Source organism: Microcaecilia unicolor, chromosome 6 (genome assembly GCF_901765095.1).
Source record: "Microcaecilia unicolor chromosome 6, aMicUni1.1, whole genome shotgun sequence".
In the NCBI taxonomy this organism is placed as follows: domain Eukaryota; kingdom Metazoa; phylum Chordata; class Amphibia; order Gymnophiona; family Siphonopidae; genus Microcaecilia; species Microcaecilia unicolor.
In genome coordinates this window covers 275,023,985-275,048,303 of record NC_044036.1, presented here as the reverse complement: position 1 = coordinate 275,048,303, position 24,319 = coordinate 275,023,985, and the positions used below count along the sequence as shown (strand labels likewise).

General features: G+C 44.7%; 1 protein-coding gene across 3 annotated transcripts in view; it reads right to left on the bottom strand.

Moving 5' to 3' along the window:
• The window catches only part of RALGPS1 (Ral GEF with PH domain and SH3 binding motif 1), a 777,507-nt gene that overhangs the window by 469,491 nt on the left and 283,697 nt on the right, over nt 1-24,319 (bottom strand). For all 3 annotated transcript variants that reach the window (XM_030207496.1, XM_030207498.1, XM_030207497.1), the window contains exon 7: nt 22,002-22,091. In XM_030207496.1, the coding sequence (XP_030063356.1) occupies nt 22,002-22,091 (90 nt within the window). The remainder of the gene's footprint in view (nt 1-22,001; nt 22,092-24,319) is intronic.

Here is a 24,319-nt window from a genome sequence, read left to right as displayed (position 1 = left end):
GTGTTTGAAACAGCCTAGCTCCATTGAACTGTGCTGAGAGAAGACTGGCTGTAATTGGACTGTGTTAGAAACAGCCTGACTTTATTGAGCTGTGCTGAGAGAAGCCTGGCTGTACTTGGACTGTGTTTGAAACAGCCTAGCTCCATTGAACTGTGCTGAGAGAAGCCTGGCTGTAATTGGACTGTGTTAGAAACAGCCTGACTTTATTGAGCTGTGCTGAGAGAACCCTGGCTGTAATTGGACTGGGTTTAAAACAGCCGAGGAGCTGTTGAAGAAAAGGGGGTTGGGTTGCCAATCCCAAAAAGAGGCCCAAGAAAGAAGAAGAAACCCATAAAGAGGAAAACAGAGAGCTCGGTGCTGGTGGTGAGGAGGCTTCACGGATTTAGCCAGTAGGAGCCTTGTTTACAAGTGGTGTCAGAAGTGGGATCTTGCTGCAGGACCTGTCGCTAGAGGAGGCCGTGACCCGACTGGACGAGAAGCCCCACGAGAGGGCCAACGCTGAGAAAGGCGCAGACCCATCTTGGGTTCCGGTAAGCGGGCCTAACTGGGGGAGGGGGGGGGAGGTGTTAGAGGGATCAGAGAAAGAGTCCAACTTAAGTGAGGTAATTGCACTTGGAGGTGGTTCTCTGTTGTTTTGTCCCTCCCCCAGGTGGCAGTGCCAGTGCCGTGATGGATCCCAAGGAGATCTTCGGGTGGATGACTCTCCAGTTCCAAAAACAGCAGGAGCTGACGGCCAAGATAGTAGAGGACTCTCTGATGGCGGCCCGGGATCAGCAGCAACCAGTACTCAACATGCTACAAGACTTTTTCCAGAGAGGGGCTAAGGTTCCCCGTGAGGGGGAAACCGGAGCAAATGGACACGGGCCCGGAGGAAGTGGTGCGGTAGGACATGTCTCCATGAATTCACTTAACTGGGGGAAGTTGTCCGAGCAGGATAATGTGGACGATTTTTTTGCAGCATTTGAGAGGGTGGCTGGGGCGGCTGGGTGGCCACAAGAGCAGTGGGCCATGAGATTGGTGCCTTCTCTATCTGGGGAGGCTTTGGCAGCCTTTAGGGATTTGTCTCCAGAAGAGGCTGCCAACTATGGAAGGTTGAAAGAAGCTATCAAGGACAGATATGGACTCAGTACACAAGCTTACAGACGTAAGTTTAGAGCCACCAAATGGGAAAAGGGGAACCCCCCTAAAGCGGTAGCAAATAAGCTAATGGATTTAGTGAAAAACTGGTTGGAGCCCGAGCGACACAACCTGCACGAGGTACTGCAAGAATTAGTAGTGGAGCAATTCCTCCAGGGTCTGCCCGACGAAATTAGGGCCGAATTAATAAAGAGGGGATGTAAGACGGTAGAGGGGGTGACATCGGGTTTGGAATGTTACCTGGAAGCCCAGCAGTGGGGGGGACCAGAGCGGGAGGGAGGCAGGACTCGGGCGTTAGAAAAAGGGGGCCCGAAAGTTTCCCTAATTAAGCCGGAGACCCCCGCAGGGAGTAAAAAGACCGAGTTAGACGCCGGCCCGAGTAGAAAGGCTATTCCTTTTGGGAGCAAGGGGTGTTTTAAGTGTGGTAAGGTAGGCCATTTCAAAAAGGATTGCCAGTGGCGGGAGGGGTGGATCTCTCAGGTAGAAAAAGGAGTTAGGCCCAGGTACCTAACTCAAGTTAAGGTGGAGGGAGTACCCATCACCGCCATGTTAGACTCTGGGGCCGACCAATCCATGATCTCCCGGAGGCTGTGGCAACAGATAAGAAAGAGGAGGGCCCCGGGCAGGGAGACCTATGATGGAGGGGTGTCTATCCAATGTATTCATGGGGCCAGGACCAGTTATGCACTCCAGCGGGTCAACTTACAGGGGCCCACCGGACAGCTAGAGCTGGCCATGGCCGTTCTACCCAGATTGCCGCATGAGATGATTTTAGGGAGGGATTGGCCATCATTTATAGAGTGTATGGGGGAGAGAAAAGTGTTGGTCACTACCAGGGCCCAGGCTCACCGCGAGGTAGACGAAGAGACAGAAGCAATAGGGGGGGTTTTTCCTTTTCAGGGGGAGGTATTGGGCGAACCGGGCCGAAAAAAAAAAAGGAAAGCCGTGAAAAAAAAGGAGCAGCAGGGTAGAAGGGAGGCTCTTCAGCGGGCACAGAGGGAGAGTTACCTGCCGGTGGCCCCGGAAGAATTGAGGGAGCAGTTTCCCCAATTTCATAGGGAGCAGGCCACGGACCCTACCTTAGAGTATGCCTGGGAAAGGGCGCGCCAGGGAGAAGGCCAGGTAGCTCCGGGGTTCCTGATAGAAGGGAACATCCTATATAGAAGGGTGCCAAATTGGGAGCACTCGGGCGGAGGGAAATAGCTGGTGGTACCCCGAGCTTTTCGTCCGCTGGTGGTAAGGCTGGCCAACGACCATCCTCTGAGCGGACATAAGGGCTCCCAGGCCACCCTGACCCAAATATTGGCGAGGTTTTATTGGCCGGGCATATATGGGGAGGTGGAAAAATACTGCAAGTCTTGCCCCAGATGTCAGAAGGTATCAGACAGATTCCCTCCTAAAGCCCCATTAAAGCCGCTGCCACGGGTAGAACAACCGGTGAGGAGAATAGCCATGGATATTGTGGGGCCAGTAACAAGGTCACAGAGAGGGTATCTCTATGTGTTAGTAGTTATGGACATGGCCACCAGGTATCCATGGGCCCTGCCCTTAAGGAACATTTCGGCCAAGGGTATTGCCTGGGAACTCATAAAAATTTTTTGTGAGGTAGGTTTTCCCCAAGAAGTTTTGACAGACCGGGGTTCCAACTTTATGTCCCATACCTTAAGACAAGTATGGGAGGCCTTTGGGATAAAACATGTACGTACGGCAGCTTACCATCCCCAAACCAATGGGATGGTGGAACGCTTTAACAGGACCTTAAAGGGGATGCTAAAAAAAGCCTTGGGGGAGGATAGGACCGGGTGGGACCAACTTTTACCCTTTGTGCTCTATGCATACCGGGAGAAGGTGCAAGACTCCTTAGGAGTTTCACCGTATGAGTTAATGTTTGGCAGAAGACCCAGGGGTATATTAGATATCGTACAGGAACACTGGGTACCTCCGGAAGCCAGCGAGCAGTCCGTGGGCGAATATTTGCAAGATCTAAGGGGCAGATTGGGTAGGATGCAGGAGTATGCCCAGGACCGTCTAGAACAGAGCCAAGAACAACAAAAGGGATATTACGATAGAGGGACTCGGGACAGGGAGTTTGCCGCCGGGGATAGGGTCCTCATCTTAATCTCGGAAGATCCCCATAGGTTCGCCTCTAGATGGAAAGGACCCTGGGTGGTGAAGAGGAGACTCGGTCCCCTCACGTATGAGGTGGCGAATGAGCGGGGTCGGGTCCAGACGTTTCACGTTAATCTTATGAAACCTTGGGTAGCGAGGGTAGGGTTTCAAACGCGGGGGGACGAAAAGGAAGGAGAGGAGTTAGGGCCTCAAATAAGAGAGATTTTCAAACCCTGCGAGCCTGGAGTTAACCCCCGGTTACCCCAGGGGCAGCAAAAAGAGATAGGAAGGCTCTTAGAGCGCTTTAAAGATGTTTTGACAGCATGCCCGGGGAGTACCCACCTAGTAGAGCATGACATTGTAACTGAACGGGGTAAGATAGTAAGGCAAAGGCCCTATAGACTCTCACCAATGAAAAGGAGGGAAGTCATTAAACAAGTGCAGGAAATGTTGGACTTTGGGGTAATTGAGGAATCCCATAGTCCCTGGTCCAGCCCGGTGGTGTTAGTACCAAAACCTGAAGGGGAGTGGAGATTTTGTATTGATTTCCGTCAGCTTAATACTATCTCTCAAGCTGATGCCTATCCTATGCCTTATATTGAAGAGTTGGTAGACAGGTTGGGGTCAGCCCAGTATCTTACCACTTTAGATTTAACAAAAGGGTACTGGCAGATTCCCCTTTCCCCCGGAGCCCAAGCAAAGACAGCTTTTAGTACCCCTATAGGCTTGTACCAATTCAAAAGGCTGCCCTTTGGCCTAAATTCGGCGGCGGCGAGCTGCCAACGATTGCTGGACCAAGTCCTCAGACCACATCAGACATATGCCGCGGCCTATATGGATGATGTGGTAGTACACAGTGAGGACTGGAACAATCATTTGAAACAGGTAGGGGCAGTGCTGCAATCGTTTAGGGAGGCTGGACTTACCCTTAACCCGAAGAAATGTTACTTTGCCCAGTATAGGGTGAAGTATTTGGGGTATAATGTAGGCCGGGGGGAGGTGCGACCCTTACTGAATAAAGTTAAAAGCATCCAAGACTTTCCCCGACCCAATCGGAAAAAACAATTGCGTAGGTTCCTGGGTATGGTGGGGTATTACAGGAGATTCATCCCGCACTTTTCTGTAATGGCTACTCCCTTAACGGACATGTTGAGGGGTAAGAGCCCGGACCAGCTGAGGTGGGGGGAGGCGGAGTTGCGAGCGTTAGAGCAGATGCAGCAGGCCCTGTGCCATGAACCGGTGTTGAAGGCCGTGGATTTCGAAAAACCCTTTATCCTACAAACGGATGCGTCAGGGAGGGGGCTAGGGGCAGTGCTGTCTCAGGAACATGAAGGGGCAGAACATCCCGTGCTGTATCTAAGCCGTAAACTCCTACCTCATGAGAACCATTACTCCACCATAGAGAAGGAGTGTTTAGCTATTAGGTGGGCAATACAAAAGTGTACGGTCTATCTCGAAGGGAGGCAATTTAAGCTAGTAACGGACCATGCCCCACTGAAGTGGCTAAATTTAATGAAAAATAACAATGGAAGGCTAATGCGGTGGTATTTAGCACTACAACCCTTCCAATACACAGTGGAGCATCGTCCGGGGAGATGTTTGGGAAATGTGGATGCCCTATCCCGGGTAGGCGAGGATAAGGAAGAAAAGGGGGAAGAATTGGGGAGTAAAAGCTTAAGGGAGGGGGTATGTAAGGAATATGCCGAAAGGAAGAGGGACCCCAGCTACCCACCGGAGAAAAGAGAGCCGGAGGGTAGGAGGGAAGACCCTAGGGATGCTCAGGTTTTGCCCAAAAGGGACATAAAGATGGGAAACTACAACTCCCAGAAGGCCACAGGAGAGCTCCGGGGGAGGAGAAGTAGGGTGCAGAACCAAGGAGCTCCAGAAGAGGGCCGCCAGGGAAAAGGAAAAGCTGATTCTCCCACCTGGTGGAGGAGGTGGTGGAACCGGTGGCAGGAGAAGGAAAAGCAGCCTAGCAGAGTTAATGAAGAAAAGTGTAATCAGCTGGAAAAGGGGTGGGGGGAGGAGAAAATGGACTGGGCTACTGAAGGAGAGGGAGAGAATGAACCGGAGGGGATGGAGCAAGAGGAAGCTGAGCTGGTCTTAGACGAACCCATGGAGTTCTTGGCTATGGCTCAGCCAGCACTGGAGGTATAGGGGAAAGGCCTGGGTCAATGCGGGAGGAGGTCAGGAGAATAGAGACTGACCTAGAGGGTGGGACCCAAGGCTTTGAGCCCGCGCAAAGCCTAGCTCTATTGAACGGTGCTGAGAGAAGCCTAGCTGTACTTGGACTGTGTTTGAAACAGCCTAGCTCCATTGAACTGTGCTGAGAGAAGACTGGCTGTAATTGGACTGTGTTAGAAACAGCCTGACTTTATTGAGCTGTGCTTAGAGAAGCCTGGCTGTACTTGGACTGTGTTTGAAACAGCCTAGCTCCATTGAACTGTGCTGAGAGAAGCCTGGCTGTAATTGGACTGTGTTAGAAACAGCCTGACTTTATTGAGCTGTGCTGAGAGAAGCCTGGCTGTACTTGGACTGTGTTTGAAACAGCCTAGCTCCATTGAACTGTGCTGAGAGAAGCCTGGCTGTAATTGGACTGTGTTAGAAACAGCCTGACTTTATTGAACTGGGCTGAGAGAAGCCTGGCTGTACTTGGACTGTGTTTGAAACAGCCTAGCTCCATTGAACTGTGCTGAGAGAAGCCTGGCTGTAATTGGACTGTGTTAGAAACAGCCTGACTTTATTGAGCTGTGCTGAGAGAACCCTGGCTGTAATTGGACTGGGTTTAAAACAGCCGAGGAGCTGTTGAAGAAAAGGGGGTTGGGTTGCCAATCCCAAAAAGAGGCCCAAGAAAGAAGAAGAAACCCATAAAGAGGAAAATAGAGAGCTCGGTGCTGGTGGTGAGGAGGCTTCACGGATTTAGCCAGTAGGAGCCTTGTTTACAATACGCGTGCCTGCTCTGCACACCAGCTTGCTGGGAGGAAAGGTCTGGTAATGCGCTTTTTTTGGGGGGGGGGGGGATGCGCTTTGTGGGGAGATGCGCTGGGGGCACAATGGCAACATACCCCAAGTGGTGAACAGGCTAGCCAGAACCACCTTAAAACAGAGTTCTGCACGGGGGGAAGTGACACAAGAGGGGTGGAGGAGGGCATGGTCCAGAAAGTATAAAAGCTCAGGTCACAACTAGGTTAAGGAGGTATAAAAGCTCAGGTCACAACTAGGTTAAGGAGGTTCAGAGGGAAGCAGTGACACCCAACTGCATATGCCTCCATCACATATGTGTGAACTGAAACCACGACAATCAGGTTGGCCAACTTGGAACCTTGCAACTTATATCTTTGAACTGGCTGAATGTAGGATAAACTATGTTAAAGATTGCACTGGTAACTCCGGGGAACCAAACCAGAGCCAAGCAGAGTGTGCTGCCTTGCTGAGAGACAGTAGCGCACGCCATGCCCTGAAGGTGCAGGCGACTGGAGGACCAGTTTTGTGTTTACTTGCTCCTCCACCTGTTAACCCAACAGGACCCCCCCACACACACACACTTGACACCTTTAATAATTTATCTATTTATTTATTTGTTGCATTTGTATCCCACATTTTCCCACCTATTTGCAGGCTCAATGTGGCTTACATAATGCTATTATTTTGTTCACCTTAACCCACTATGTGGCTCTGTTTTACATAGTAACATAGTAGATGACGGCAGAAAAAGACCTGCACGGTCCATCCAGTCTGCCCAACAAGATAAACTCATATGTGCTAGTTTTTTGTGTATACCTTACCTTGATTTGTACCTGTCTTTTTCAGGGCACAGACCGTATAAGTCCGCCCAGTACTATCCCCGCCTCCCAACCACCAGCCCCGCCTCCTGCCACCGGCTCTGGCACAGACCGTATAAGTCTACCCAGCACTATCCCCGCCTCCCAACGACCAGCCCTGGCACAGACCTTATAAGTCTGCCCAGCACTAGCCCCGCCTCCCAACCGTCTCTGCCACCCATTCAAGGCTAAGCTCCTGAGGATCCCTTCCTTCTGAACAGGATTCCTTTGTTTATCCCACGTATGTTTGAATTCCATTACCGTTTTCCTCTCCACCACCTCCCGCGGGAGGGCATTCCAAGCATCCACCACCCTCTTCGTGAAAAAATACTTCCTGACATTTTTCTTAAGTCTGCCCCCTTCAATCTCATTTCATGCCCTCTCGTTCTACCGCCTTCCCATCTCCGGAAAAGGTTCGTTTGCGGATTAATACCTTTCAAATATTTGAACGTCTGTATCATATCACCCCTGTTTCTCCTTTCCTCCAGGGTATACATGTCCAGGTCAGCAAGTCTCTCCTCAAACGTCTTGTAACGTAAATCCCATACCATCCTCGTAGCTTTTCTTTGCACCACTTCAATTCTTTTTACATCTTGGTTCTGGACCCACCCTTGGTCATATTAACACAGGCAAGTTGTCCTTAATTTGTGAGTCTTCAATTTTCCACATTTGTCCTCTGTAGCCCTGAGAGAGTTGTTTAAGAACTTTTTGACTGAGACCCTTAAATTCACAGAAGGGGTGATGACTCCACTGGAAGAAGTGTTTTATTTGCTTTTTAAGAAACATATGGGCATTTGGTGCTGAGCCTATGGTAGATTCATTGGACAGTTTGAAACTGCTTTCTGGAGACTTCAGTCTTTGATATGCAAGAATTTGACACACTTGCTATCCTATGTATTTAAATCTGACAAGAAACCTATGTTGAAATTATTTCTTCATCAAAGGCAAGTTATGTTTATGGGTCAACATAAATAGCTTTTTCCAGATGTCTCTAAACAGACTAAGGAAAGTTGTAAAGTATTTCTTCAGATGTGGCGGGAGTTTAGAGCCTTGGGTGGCCATTTTTCCTGTGTTTTCCTGCAAAAGGATTAACTACTTGAATAGGAGATATATTTTCTTTGATCCTGAACATTTCAGAGTTTTCTGAATAGTAACCAAGCTACATACTACCTGCGGTCAATGCTTGATTTGGATCTTCTTGCTAGGGTGGATTCTAGGGCAGCTGGTAGTGTATGAATTTTTCTCTGCTGATGTAATTTCTATTTATTTTTTTTTTCTGATTCAATAACATTTTGCTGTATTCACTCCCACTTTTCTGTGGATCTTTCCCTCTTCCTTTTTGTTGACTTGGTAGAAGGATCATAGCGATTTTGTATTTTCTATTTCTCTATCTGTATTCTTATTTTTTGTACAAGGGTTTTCCTTGTACTCTTATGGGATAATTTAATAATTACAAAGTTAAAAAATATAAATATGTGCATATTTGCCTCTGTGCCAGTATTACTCCAGCAAATTCTAAAACAAAAAATAATAATAATTACAAAAGCACCTGTACTGAGAAACTTAACCCAGGAAATATAACTGCAGCTGCTCCTCAGTACACAAACTTCCCAAGTTAATCTATGAACATAAGAACATAAGTATTGCTTTCTCCTTTTGACTCTTCCTATCACTTTCATTGATGATGTTCAAACATTTCTCCTCCAAGCTTTCATTAAGGCCATACCTTTTTGGCAAAACTCAAATATTTGACTTCCCTACACCTCGTAGTACTGCCAGAACTCTTATTTAAAGAAAATATTATGTGTACATCTCAGGATTTTTTTTTGTTTTGTTACATTTGTACCCCGTGCTTTCCCACTCATGGCAGGCTCAATGCGGCATACATGGGACAATGGAGGGTTAAGTGACTTGCCCAGAGTCACAAGGAGCTGTTTGTGCCTGCGGTGGGAATCAAACTCAGTTTCTCAGTTCCCCAGGACCAAAGTCCACCACCCTAACCACTAGGCCACTCCTCCACTCCATATAGTGTATCCATATAGTTTCAGTGGTGTAATAATTTCCAAAGGGAAAGTATATGCATACCTTCCTTTTAAAAGCTGGTCTATCTTAAGCACATAGAGGTAATTCTGTAACTGTTAGCCCTACTGATTCAGTTCTTTGGGATTAGCACCTATTCTTATGTGGATAATTTTTACTTCTATTCTACACTAATGCACTTACAATTGATTTACAGCCTCTGCAACATTTTCTTCATTCAGTAGCACAGTGGTTAAAGGACCACCGTCTAATTCTAAATCCAGAGAAAATTCTAGTATGCTTGAACATAAGCTCTGCTTCTCCACCTTCACTTATTCCAGTTTTATTTCATAGACAAATTATCCCAATACCATCACTCGGATATCTCGGAATTATTCTTGATTTGGATCTGTCTTTTTCTCCACAGATCTTTCAGGTAGTCAGAACTGGTTTCTACTTTCTGCAGAGATTGCAATATATTTGATGAATGCTAGACTCTGATTCTCTTTCCACTATTCTATGTTTATGTGTACTCCAGATATAATTAATATCATTTATACCGGTATTATAAAGACCAGTCCTAAACGGCTACAAACCCTACAGAATACAGAAGCAAGAAATCTCTGTAAGGCAAGTCGTTATGATCATATCTCTCCACTTCTCCATCAGTTACACTGGTTGCCCACTGAAAATAGAGTTAAATTTAAAGTTCTCACCTTGACACACAAAGTTCTTTATAGCAATATTCCCACTTATTTGTCATCCTTAATAATTCCATACACCCCAGCTTGAACTTTGCGATCTTTGAAGGACAATAGATTGGTGATTCTCAATCCCACAAGAGCAAGGTGGGAGTCTACAAGGGTTAGTGCCTTTTTTTTTTCTTGCTCCAGCTCTATGGAACTCACTCCCACAGTACCTTCAACTAGAGACCTCCTATTCTTCCTTTCACAATGGATTGAAAATGTTTATTATAAATATTGCTTTTGAGGCCTGAGTATGGCAGTCTTAGTCATGCCTACTTGCTTATGGCCACTCCTGTGATGAACATAATTAGTGTGTTTAGAATTATCTGATTGAATTTGTATGTTCTCCTCTATCTGGTATGATTGAGTGAGGTTTAGGGTTTTGTATTGTTGGATGTGTATCTCATGTGTTTGTTTCTTTCCTATTTGTACATTGGAGTTCCTTTCTATTTCTTATAACTTTTTAGTAATGTAAACCACCTCGATTTGTGCTGAAAGTAGATGGTATATTAAAACAATAAATGATAAACAATAAGAAAGTGTCTGATAGGTGCAAATTCTATAAAACAAAGTAGGCTCCTACTTTCCTTTATAGAATACTAGGATAAAATGATGTGGTAGCTATTAGTTCACTTTTAAGGTTTCCAAGTTTATCCGAGTTTATCTTGAACTTTCTATACCGCTATATGGACGTGCCATCAAAGCAGTTAATCGAAAAATTTGGGGGGAGGGGAGTGCAAAAGGGTAGATGTAATACTTCACAGTAAGGGGAGGGGGCAGAACTATAATTACAGACAGGAAAGTGTTTGAGGGTCATACAAAAGGTATCATTCATGTCTCTCAAGGATCACTGCAAAGGATTCTAGAGAGGAAAATCTAAGAAAAGGCATCTCTCTATATAAAACGCACCTCCAACGTTCGAATGAAGCCTCTGTTAGCCAAAAGTGAAGGGGGTGAGATCGCATTGTGTCTGCCCCGCCCACGCGTCAAACGTGATGACGTTGAGGGCGGAGCAATGACACTCATCCAATCGCAACGCTCGGCAGCGAAGCGTCAGGGAAGGAGGCGGCGCTCTCAACGTCTAGCCTTCCCTTCGCTGTGTTCCGCCTTCTTCTGACGTCAAGGATGACATCAAAAGAAGGCGGAACACAGCGAAGGGAAACCTACACGTCGGGAGCACCGCCTCCTTCCCTGACGCTTCGCTGCCGGAACCACGGAGGTACATTTAAAAACAAGAAAAAAAATAAAAACATTTTGGGGGGAGCGAAGAGGGTGGCCACAAAAGAAAAACAATGGGAGCGGGAGGGCAGGGAGAAACGACACCATGGATGCGAAGGGGGGGGGGGGAAGAAGAGGGCGGGCCAGGCTGGGACATGGGAGACAGAGGAGCATGGATGCAAGGGGGGGTCATGGAAGGGAGACAGGGGACTTGCTGGAAAAGGATGAATGGAGGCGGCAGGGGACAGAGGAGCATGGATGGGCATGGATTGGGAGGGCAGGGCTCAGGGACAGAGGGAAATTGCTAGATAGGGATGAATAGAGGGGACAGATGGGCATGGATGGATATGGATTGCAGGGCAGGCCTCAGGGAGACAGGGCAATTGCTGGATAGGGAAAAATGGAGGGGCCAGGTGACAGATGAGCATGGATGGGCATGGATTGGAAGGGCAGGACTCAGGGAGACGGGAATTGCTGGATAGGGATGAATGGAGGGCACAGATGGGCATGGATGCATATGGATTGCAGGGCAGGCCTCAGGCAGAGAGGGGAATTGCTGGATAGGGATGAATGGAGGGGCCAGGTGAAAGAGGAGCATGGATTGGAAGGGCAGGACTCAGGGAGAGGGGAATTGCTGGATAGGGATGAATGGAGGGGACAGATGGCCATGGATGGATATGGATTGCAGGGCAGGCCTCAGGCAGAGAGGGGAAATGCTGGATAGGGAAAAATGCAGGGGCCAGGTGACAAAGGAGCATGGATGGGCATGGATTGGAAGGGCAGGACTCATGGAGAGGGGAATTGCTGGATAGGGATGAATGGAGGGGACAGATGGCCATGGATGCATATGGATTGCAGGGCAGGCCTCAGGGAGACAGCGGAATTGCTGGATAGGGATGAATGGAGGGGCCAGGTGACAGAGGAGCATGGATTGGACTCACACTTTCACTCTGACTCTCAAACACTCACTCTCACATACACTCTCCCAAACACACACACTCCGAGGAAAACCTTGCTAGCGCCCGTTTCATTTGTGTCAGAAACGGGCCTTTTTTACTAGTCTTGAAATAAGAACGTTTTCAAGTCAGCTCTGAATTGTGTCAATCAATGATGTTTGAAGACGAAGGTGAGCAGGTAGGGAATTCCAAAGAGGACCCTGATCAGTAAAAATGTCTCTTGTACAAAAGACCTTTTTTAAGCTATTATGTTTGGTTCATTCATATTTTATTTCTAGCTATTTTAGGGTACTTCTTCAATTATTAATTTTATCGCAAATTAATTATTACAATTATCATTACTTAGGAATTAACTTGAAACAGTTAAATGGAATACAGATGATTCAAAACATTGCCACTAGATTAATTTTTTGTAAATGAAAATTTGATCACGTGTTTCTTCTTTTTATTGGACGTCACCAGGTTGCCTGGGAAGGCACATCAGTTATTTAAAGTTTGCTGTATAGTTTTCAAACTTTTAGAAGGCTCTTGTTCAGAAGAACTAACCTCTTTAATCTGTTTGTTGAATAATTATAAAGATCATCGTACATGAAATTGTTTTATGTTAGGTTTTCCTTCCTTTAGGAGCCTCAAATCAAACTTTTTATGAGAATTCTTTTAGGTATCAATCAGGGAAATTTTGGAGTACATTACCAGTAGATATTCGCACATATTCACAATATCTTGAGTTTTGGAAATTGTTAAAAACATATTCTCAAAATGTTTGTTATGAAACTTCCAAAACATGACACACCAAAACTAAATCTTCCAATTTCAAAAACTTTAAAAATCCTTGGAGTCACTATTGACCGCCACCTTACACTCGAAACTCACGCAAACAACACAACCAAAAAGATGTTCTACTGCATGTGGAAACTGAAAAGAATAAGACCATTCTTCCCAAGATCCGTCTTCCGCAGCCTAGTGCAATCACTCGTACTCAGCCATCTGGATTACTGCAACTCACTATACGCAGGTTGTAAAGAGCATCTTCAGGAAACCAAAATACGAAAGTGCAAAAACCCTTACGAGACAAGCTACACTGGTTCCCACTCAAGGAATGCATCACTTTTAAAGTATGCACACTAGTCCACAAAATCATCCATGGTGAAGCCCCAGCCTACATGTCTGACTTAATACACCTACCACCCAGAAACGCTAAAAGATCATCCCGAACTTTCCTCAACCTCCACTTCCCTAATTGCAAAGGCATAAAATACAAAGTGCTGCACGCATCAACCTTTTCTTATATGAGCACGCAATTCTGGAATAAACTACCACGCAACCTGAAAACGATCTACGAACTAACCGACTTCCGCAAACTATTAAAGACTCATCTCTTTGAAAAAAATCTATCGAAAGGATCAAAACACATGAAGTACACACACTGTTAGCAATGCATCAATACATTGTCTTCTATACTCTCATTCCCCGTAATTTTATCACATTTAAACCTTAATTAACAGATAAAAATGTTAAACCCGAATGTTCTCTTGCTATTGTTCTGTTACCCTATTAGCATCCGTTGTTCTTCCACTGTTCCATCGTTCTTTTTCCTTGTTCTATTCCCTTAACGACACTTTGACTTTGTCTTAACTTAATTCCTCACAATGTAACCCATAATCAAGTTGTAACGAATTGTATTTCCATCATTACAATGTATTGTAAGCCACACTGAGCCCGCAAATAGGTGGGAAAATGTGGGATACAAATGCAATAAATAAATAAATAAAAATTCATTTCAATCTTATGGGCTTATATTGTTTATCTCTGATAATTTAATATCAGCATTTCATTATCTGCTCTGAACCTATATTTAGGGATAAAGGGCTAGATTCTATATATCATGCCTAAAAAATTGGCGCCAAAATTAAATATGCCTAGGCATAAAGTATACCTAGATTTAGGTGTGCTTTATAGAATAAGCTTAAATTTCCAGGTAATTTATAGAATCCACAAAAAATGTAGTCACGGGCACTTATGCCAAGTAAAACTTGGTGTAAATACCGACACCTAAATTATGAATGGACTGGGTGTATTCTATAACCATGTGTATAGATTTTAGAAATGCCCACGACCCACCCCTTCCATGGCCACACCCCCTTTCCAACTATGCGACTTAGAATTTAAGTGCATCACTTTATAGAATGTGCTTAGACAGTTCTGCAAGTAAATTCTAATTAATGCCAATAGTGTCAATAATTAAGTGGCAATTAGCGGCGCTGATTGGCTTCTTAACTAAGTTGCATGCGCAAATCCAGAATATGACTGGATTTACACACACAACCAAGTCGTGCTATAAAGAATCCAGGGGAAAGTGGTCTATAAGTATCCATCATTATCATTATTTTTTTCTGGATATTTTTTTTTCTTTCTGGGATGAATGTCACAAAGAAAGGACACTATTTGTAAAGAGTGCACAATATCTGCAAAGGGTATTAACCCTTTTATTGATAGTGCATACACATGCATAAACCATCTTCAATGTGTGAACCATTGTGCATGTGCTTGCTATCAGGAAAAGAGTGCACTGTGTATCCCTTTTTCTGAAATAGTATGCACTCTTTACAAAGAGTGTGTACTATTATCAAAACACCACAAAATGTCATGTCCAGGCACTGGAATTCATTTTCATTTGTTAATGACATAACAATGACATGGGATATGTTATTAACTTTCCCATGTTCTTGCAAACGATGGCCCATTCCTAGCTTCTGCTTTACAGAATTACTCCCATACTGGCTGCACAAATTGGGTGGCTTGTTACAAAATTATCCTAAAATTAACGAACACCATGGACATTCCTTGTTAGTTGAGAAATAATGTATTTCACTATCCATGAAGAGGTTTTGACTTGAAATAAATATAAGAGTTTTAAAGTTTGGTGATTTGGACACTTCATGTAATATATATGCTATCTCAGTGTGACAAATTGGATACCTCATTATCAGAAACAATCTGGAGACAGGAGAAAATCGAATGGATACAGTTCAACAGAGAAGGCCACTTAACGGAATAGAAAGGTTTAAGAGAAGTGTAATTCCAGGATGAACATAAAACAGGAGTCTGATGGGAAGTGTGATTCAAGGAAGTCAACGTACAGCTAGTCAGGGAAGAGAAACTCACAAAAGAGGAATGCAACATTAATTTGATGTATTTAGAAAGAGCAGAGTCTTTCTTCCAGCAGGAAGTTACATGGGAAGCAGCTACCAGAAAGGCAGAGGGTTGACTGAGAAGAAGAAGCCTGTTAGAAGGGATTGGGTGAGCTTGGAACTGTTACTCCAAAAAGGGAATAACCCTAGCAAACCGACTAAATAATTTGCTGCCAAGGCTGGCAAAAGTCAGCAAAGACGATGTTTGGTTGAGACAAAGAGTTTATGTCTTCCTTTGTTTAAATATTTATTTATTTGTCTGGAGTTACCCTGCTGGTTAAAGAGCCCTGAACTATATTTCTCGCTGTGGAGGGGCAGATTATGAATAATTAAAGGCAAAATTTTCATGTAAGTGCCTTGTTGCATGGTTCTTCCTGAAGAACCTGGCATTAAACAGGAACAGATCATGATCAGTGACTCTGTGACATTCAGGTGACAGAGGCCCTCCAGCTACATGAAAGCACAAAGAATGGCAAGTGAAATATTTCTACTTGCCTCATGGAGGTGTTTGGCAAAGACAGGCAGCACTACTGGATGCAATTTCTGCTGGTGGTTAAGCATGATACAGAATATGGATGAAATTGGGTGGTCCAGATGTTTTTTCCATTCTCCTCTCCATCATCCTGGGCTCTGGAATAACAATCAACCAGCATCCTTTCCTCTGGCTAGAGTATATGAGTCAAGTACAGTTGGCAAACTGATATTTAATGTTTCTTCCATAACTCTTTGTGATATTAAATGTGCCTCAAATAATTTGTCCAGTTGTTACCCTGCCATAGTAATTTAATGTTCATTATATATTTGTTTTATAGAACCTAACGGTACCGCTTTATTGCTGGCTTAGTCAAAATTGAGGCTGAAAGAATTAGTTTTTAGTTAACTTCTCAAAAATGTGAGATATTAAGGTTGCAGAAATAAGGCATGAGAATAGACAAGACATGGTATTGAAAGATGAGATGCCTCTCTCTGCAACATTTGTCCTAACTGCACAACAAGTCTGCGTAGAACATTTGCAAGAATACACTCTGAAGAATGATTTCTGAACCCAGCAACTGTGTCCTTCAAAAGGCTGCATCATCAATACCCATGATCTGACTGACATGGTTAAGTAAGAATCCTGGGCTCCACCTGATCTCGATTTGTGCTCCTCAGGCCAACCAAGCATAGGAAAATGCCAGAAGTAACATTCATAGCCCTTAGTGGCATGCATTGCCTGCCAACCAAGCCAAGGAGAAGAACTCAAAGCAGCAAAAGAAAACAAGCAACAAAGAAAAAGCACGTAGGCTTCAGGAATCAGTATGGAAAGTGATTCCTAGGCCTACTTGTTAGGCAATCCCTGCTGTCACACAAGGGTGAGAATTTGTGCCAAGAGTTAAGGTTCCAGAAAGAAGCAAAGTCTGTAATTCCAGGCCAAGCACTGTTGCTAGAATAGTAGGGATAGTTGGGCACTATAAACCAATAAAGAGTGGATCCAAATAAGCAGCACTCCAAAAGTGCAGTGAATAACGGTTCCAATAAATAAACCCCTAAATGCAAAGTCCATGAGTACTTTGTACAGTATCCATCAGAAAACAAATAGGTCAATATTCAAACTCTGTGTTAACCATGATTTTTTAAACACTAGCTGTGGTATTTAAATCTATGCTGTATATTCACTGCTGCTATTTATTTATTTATTTATTTTATTATTTACTTATTAGGATTTATTTACTGCCTTTTGGAAGGAATTCACTCAAGGCGATGTACAGCAAGAATAAGTCAAACATAAGCAATAAACAATTATAGCAGTCACACAATACAAAGTATGGAATAAAGGGGCATTTTCGATATGACGTCTAAGTCCGAATTTGGACATTTTGTACAAAACACCCAAAATCCGAACAGGAAAGAAGGTCATTAAAAAAAAAAAATCTATCTTTTTTTTTGAAAATACCATTTCGAACAAGGGTTTGTGCTTTGAATGTTTTGGGTCCATTTTTGAAAAAAACCCAAATAAGTGTAAAACGTAGAAAATCAAGCCATTGGGATGTAGGAGGAGCCAGCATGTTTAGCAGACTGGTCCCCCAGACATAACAGAAGAGCAATGGGGCACCCTAGAGGGCGCTTCTGTGCACTTCATAAAAATGCTCCCAGGCACACATTTCACCTTTGCGGTCTTATCTTGTACCCTAAGTCCTCCAAAATCTACCCGAACCTACTGCTCCCACTGAACATCACTACAATAGCCCTTATGGGTGAAGGGGGCATCTATATGTGGATACAGTAAGGTTTGGTGACTTTGGGAGGGGTCACAGTTTCCACCACAAGTATGACAGGTAGAGGGAGATTGGGACCTGGAGTCCCCCACTCCAAAGTGCACTGCACGGACCACTACACTCTCCTCCAGGGACCTGCATGCTGCTCTAATAGATCTGGCTATAACAGCTAAGGCTGTCATAGAGACTGGTAAGTCATATTTTTATTCACATTTTTAGGGGGTGGGAGGAGGGTCAGTGATCACTAGGGGGTTACTGGGGGCAGGGTCATGCCTGATTTCCTCCAGTGGTCATCTGGTCATTTAGGGCACCTTTTTGTGCCTTACTCATTATAAAAAAAGGTCTAGCTCAATACATCTTAGTTTTAGTTTTGTTTTGTTCCATTATGGCTGAAAAACATCTAAGTCTTAGGAAAGCCCAAATCCCACCCTTAACATGCACCCAACACACCCCCTTGAGATTTGGACACACTGCAGATGAACAGCATAGAAAATGTCTGCAAAATAGGTTTCAAAAATACTGATTTGGATGTTTTTGTGAGAAAAACGTCCACATGCTGCTTTATTTATTTAGATTTATTTATTTAGATCATTTATACCCTGCTTTTTGCCACGTAAAGCAGCCCCAGAGCGGCTTACAATGAACTAATGAAAACAATTACAATGACAGTAGAGAGGGCAGAAGGGAAGGGAATATAAATACAATATTTAAACAAATAAGCAGGCAGTGAAAATAAAGCAAAAAGAAGAGAAAGTAAAGAGTAAAGAGTCCAGAATCAGGCCTTGACTCGCTGAGACACATTAAGGCAGGTAATCAGATCCTGCGAAAAGGACAGGGATGCAGGCAGTATCCAACGACTGGAATCGGCGATCCAAGAGGAAGCAGGGCCCCTTCAACGTGTAGCACTCTCCAAGCACAAAGCAGCTGCAGATGACCAGCAGCCAACATCACCGAGGACGACCACCAACATCGCCGAGGACGACCACCCCGGTCCAGCAGCAAAGCCGAGAAGGTGTTAACTTGTAGTGACAGATGCCAGGAAGAAGCAGCGTAGATGCCGACCCAGAGGCTGAGCAGAGCGAAAATCGTCGCTGGCAGAGCACCAAAAGAGGACCCACAGCGCGGGAGACACCAGTGACCCTTGAAAAGGCTGGTGAAAAAAACGGGGCATATGGGCACCAGAGGAGTGCGGATCAATAGTCAAACAGGCTCCCTGCATTGCACCAAACCGGACCCCGCTCCCCGGCACCTACAACTGCACTGTCAATGCAATCAGGCCCCCAGCTAGCTCACAGACACGCCGGCGATGAAGCAACGACGGACAGCCGCTCTCCCCGAGATCTCAGACCGGAACAAAGTTATCAAGAAGAGAGTCTGATCACCGCGGTACTCAAGGAAGCCGGCACGAACAAAATCAGACCAAACCACAGCCCAAAAATGGGTTTACTCCGTGATGGTAGCTGGAGCCAACGGCTTCTGCAGTCCGTTAATCAGCGGCCATTTTATGCCACTTTTTAGTCCCACAGTATGCTACATTACAATGTCGACACAATACACAATAAAACATTTTAATAGCATGGGTGTAAGCAAAGATGGAACATATAGATAGCATAAGACTGAGTAACAAGAGTAAGAAAATAAGGGACTAGTTTACAGAAAGTTGCTTTGAACATTATCTTAGCTAGGGTAGGAGTGGATAAACATGTCCTGCTATAGCATATGCAGCCGGTGTCATTTACTTCTTCCGTTAAAGACCTAGCTGAAGAGCCAAACTTTCACCTGCTTCCTGAAGCAGAGATAGTCTTGTGTTAAGCGAATCATTTCAGAGAGTGCATTCTAGAGAGTGGGGGCTACTCCGGAGAAAACTCGCTTGTGGGTATCACATCATGTGATTTCCTCTGGAGAGGGTGTGGTTAGGGAAACTCCTTGTGAGGACCTACGTAACCTTGAAGGTGTGTAGAGGGAGATGCTGTTCTTCAAGTACTCTGGGCCATTTCCTTTAAGGGCCTTGAAGGTTATTTATTTATTTATTTATTACATTTGTACCCCGCTCTTTCCCACATATAGCAGGTCCAGTGCGGCTTACATAGTAAACATGGGTTAAACATAAGTGTTTTAAATTTGGCTCTGTATTGTTTATGAAAAAAAGGGTGTGATGTCATCACATCACTTACAACCTTCTATTAGTCTTGCTGCAGCGAGTGGTGCTAAATATATGTACAGAATAGTGACTATGCTGGCTCTATGGAGACTAGTGATATTGAGCCGCTATCTGTACAGCTATGTTTGTGTTAGGCCTACATTTATCTGTACAGCTATGTGGACAGCAGATGAATATCACCGAACATCAGTAGAATTAGATGAAACACCAATACTCCACTCCGACCCTATCTGGATAGTGCCGATTCAGCCTATCAGAATATTCAATGGCACTATCCGGACAGCGCTACTGAATATTTATTGAGGACTAGGAGGTGTATTTTCAAAGCAAATAGACTTACGAAGTTACGTGGAGGGGCATAAATGAAAGGGGCGCCCAAGTTTTCCTGAGGACGTCCTCGCAGGACGTCCCAGCGAAGGGGCGGGGAAACCCGTATTATTGAAACAAGATGGGCATCCATCTTTTGTTTCGATAATATGGTCGGGGACGCCCAAATCATGAAATTTAGATCGACCTTAGAGATGGTCGTCCTTAGAGATGGTTGTCCCCGATTTTCGGTGATAATGGAAACCGAGGACGCCCATCTCAGAAACGACCAAATGCAAGCCATTTGGTCGTGGGAGGAGTCAGCATTCGTAGTGCACTGGTCCCCCTGACATGCCAGGACACCAACCGGGCACCCTAGGGGGCACTGCAGTGGACTTCATAAATTGCTCCCAGGTACATAGCTCCCTTACCTTGTGTGCTAAGCCCCCCAACCCCCCCCCCCCCAAACCCACTACCCACAACTGTACACCACTACCATAGCCCTAAGGGGTGAAGGGGGCACCTAGATGTGGGTACAGTGGATTTGTGGTGGGTTTTGAAGGGCTCACATTTACCAGCACAAGTGGGCCTGGGTCTGCCTGCCTGAAGTGCACTGCACCCACTAAAACTGCTCCAGGGACCTGCATACTGCTGTCATGGAGCTGGGTATGACATTTGAAGGGTTTTTGTAAGGTGGGAGGGGGTTGGTGACTGGGGGTGTAAGGAGAGGTCATCCTCGATTCCCTCCAGTGGTCATCTGGTCAGTTCGAGCACCTTTTTGAGGCTTGCTCGTAACAAAAATGGACCAAATAAAGTTGTCCAAGTGCTCGTCAGGGACACCCTTCTTTTTTCCATTATCGGTCGAGGACATCCATGTGTTAGGCACGCCCCAGTCCCGCCTTCGCTACGCTTCCGACACGCCCCCGTGAACTCTGGTCATTCCCCCGACGGAAAGCAGTCGGGGACGCCCAAAATCGGCTTTCGATTATGCCGATTTGGGCGACCCTGGGAGAAGGACGCCCATCTCCCGATTTGTGTCAAAAGATGGGTGCCCTTCTCTTTCGAAAATAAGCCTGATGGTAGCCTATGGAACTTTGTAAGTCTAAGTGCTTTCAAAATGAAGCCCTAGGGCTCTTATCCGTAAAGTGGCAGCTGCTATACAGATAAGTGATTTTGAATATGCAGCCCAAAGGATCCTGGTTAGACAAGATCAATTTCAGGATACTACATTTCCACCTCATTTATTTCATGTTTGTTTCCTGGAACGTTGTTGGCTCTAGATCAATGTTAGAAATAGAATAAAGCGTCAGATCTGTCTTATTTTCCATTTGTGTTCCATTGCGACTGATTTATCATTCTCTAGGGCAGTAATCCAGTTTGGTCCTTGCATTCTTTCCTTAAGACCTTGCAACATTGTTTTCTATTCCCATTCTGTCTTGTTTCCCAGTTACAATTTTCTGTGTTGGCCAAAATGTTGTTGAGTTGGTTGGTATGGAACTGGATTAGAAGTACTGCAATAATATTTATATTAATTAGAGTCTGTTTTTCTCTTGGTCTGATCAAATGGCTTTTCTCCTGTTTTTGGCCTTTTGCTCTGTTTCAGTGGGGGGTTTTCTTGCACAGATCATGATTTGCAAAGAGATTTTTGCCAAATTTGCTCTGTGCCTTCTTGTTTGACTTACACATATCCAAAGCTTATTTTATCTGTATGCTGTTTATTTCTTTCACCCTCCTTTTCAGAAATCTTGTTGCAAACCAATCATCATTCCATCATTCTTTTCTGTTTTTGTTACAATGTAACCAGCATCTCTGTTACTCTTTTTGATTTCCATCTTTAACACATTCTGATACTTATTCCAAAACAAATGGACTTGATGATGCATATTAACCATGAGAAAGCAAAAGAAATAATGATTATTGTTCAATATGATTAGTCTTCATTTTGAGATTAAAATTGAATAAAGTTCATATGTAGTCAGCAATCCAATTCCAGATGGTTTATATAATTTCAAATGAGTTATAAATATATTATTCTGTATACAGTACTCAGGTGTTGTTAATGTCCATTAAAGAAGTGCTCACCTTAGCGATCTTCACAAAATGGCTCAGTATTTCTGCCCTTATCTTCAAGGTCTGTGCTGTTAAAATTTCTCGTACAACCCAGAAACTGACCTAAAAAAAGAAAAATGTACAATTAACTTTGACTCCAAATAATTATGTTTGACCTACTGTATATCTATAGGTAATAATACTCCACATCATAATAATGTACTAGCATAAAGAGAAGGGACAGCATGCTCATTAGTCACTATGGAGGTCATTCATATCTGAATTATACATTCAAATGGGCACACTCATGTACTTAGCAGTTTTAGAAACCCTTTAAAAAATTGAGCTTTGGATAAATAAACTGAGTGCCCTCTGTATAGGCTCTAAAGTGGCTGTCTGGGTTCAGTGGCGTTCCGTGGTTGGCTGACACCCGGGGCGGATCGCTGCTGCGCACTCCCCCCGGGTGCAGGGCAACACAGCACACCCCCCCTGGCGTCGGCACACCCCCCACAGCACCCCCCCCCCGACACAGTCCCCACCTGCCTACCAGCTCCATCCACCCGGCACTGTGCAGCGTGGCGCCTCGCATCTGCAGCGCTGCTGTAAAAGAAGAAAATTGCCTCGTCGTCGGCCCTTCCACCACTGTGTCCCGCCCTCGAGGAAATAGGAAGTTACATCAGAGAGCGGGACACAGTGCGGGAAGGGCTGACAATGAGGCGTTTTCTTCTTTTACAGCAGCGCTGCAGATGCGAGGCGCCACGCTGCACAGTGCCGGGTGGATGGAGCTGGTACGGAGGTGGGGACTGTGTCGGGGGGGGGGGGTGGACGGAGCTGGTAGGGACTCGCCAGCGGAGCACCCCACCCACCCATTGACACCCAGGGCGGACCACCCCCACCGTCCCAACCTTGCTATGCCACTGTCTGGGTTAGAAACTGGCTGAGTGGAAGTCGAAACAAAGTAGTGGAAAATGGAATTCACTCTGAGAAAAAGTGTGTACAGGGATAGGTTCTTGGTCCAGTTCTCTGTAGGCTGCTTTATATATAATTCCAAATTAATAAATAGAAATAAAACAACAAAAACTGCTCTATGGGATAAACAATACATTTTTGATTAGCTTTCAAAGGCAATACCTTCTTCCTTAGATCAGAAGTGAGCAAATGATAGTAAATATCAGAATATATAAGGAGCTTTTTTACTAAGCTATGTTAAAAGGAGCCCTGCGCTGGTGGACCCTTTTACTGTAGTGGGTAAAAAGGCCAAAGAATGAAATGGCCTTGTGGTAAGTTCACACTTGCCATGTGGCCATTTTGGGGGAAGCCCTTACAGCTACCCACTGAGGTAGTGGTAGGGGCTCCCACGCTAACCGGGCAGTGTACGATGCTGCCTAATTACCGCCAGGTAACCCCCTGCAGAAATATTTCCGTTAGTGCCAGAAATGACACGCACTAGGGGTGAAACTACCGCCAGCACCTGTGTTGGGCCAGTGGTAGTTCTGGTTTGCCATGCGGCAACCCTTTAGTAAAAGGGCTCCCTAGTGAAACCATAAAAGCATTCAATGACTGTCTTAAAGGGAAAGGTAGAGGCAGATGGTGAGCAGGGTGAGAAAGAGAGAAATGGATAGGTAATCAGAGGTAGACAAAGCATTACAATTTTATGGTTTATAATGTGATAGGAAACTCAGATCTGTAAGTCCTATCTGATGAATTCCAAAATATTTCATCATTTTAACTTCCATGATTTTATGTTCCTGGATCGTTTTAAAATTTCATTTCAGTATTCTCACCATAAAGTCATTGATACAGTGCTCTAGTCTCACAAAATGTTGTCCTACAGAAATGTCGCCCTAGTTAGCATCATGATGTTTTATGTGTTATCTGTGTAAATTGATTCTTGTCTTAAGCATCTGGCCTGTCTCTCTGACACAGTAGCCATCTTCACATTTTTTGCACTGAATGATATATATTACATTTGAAGATGAGCATGCGTAAGATCCCTTTTGCTGAATTTGGTTCAAAGATAGTATGCATTAAAAGAACATATTTCAATCAATTCAAAATTGACCACTCCATGGAAAAAGTCAACTTTCTAGACACCACAGTTTCTATCAACAACGGATATATACAAGAAACCAACTGACAAATGTAGCCTTTACAATTCTAGTTCCCATCCTTCACATACAAAAAAGTCCATTACACACAGCCAAGCCAAATGATACCATCTTATCTGCTCTGACCCAAGAGACAGAAATAAACACCTCAAAATCCTGACTGAATCCTTCAAACAAAAAGACTACACCTGTAAAATAATCTCCAAGAAAATTGCCTCATCCCTTAAAAAACAACCAGGGAAA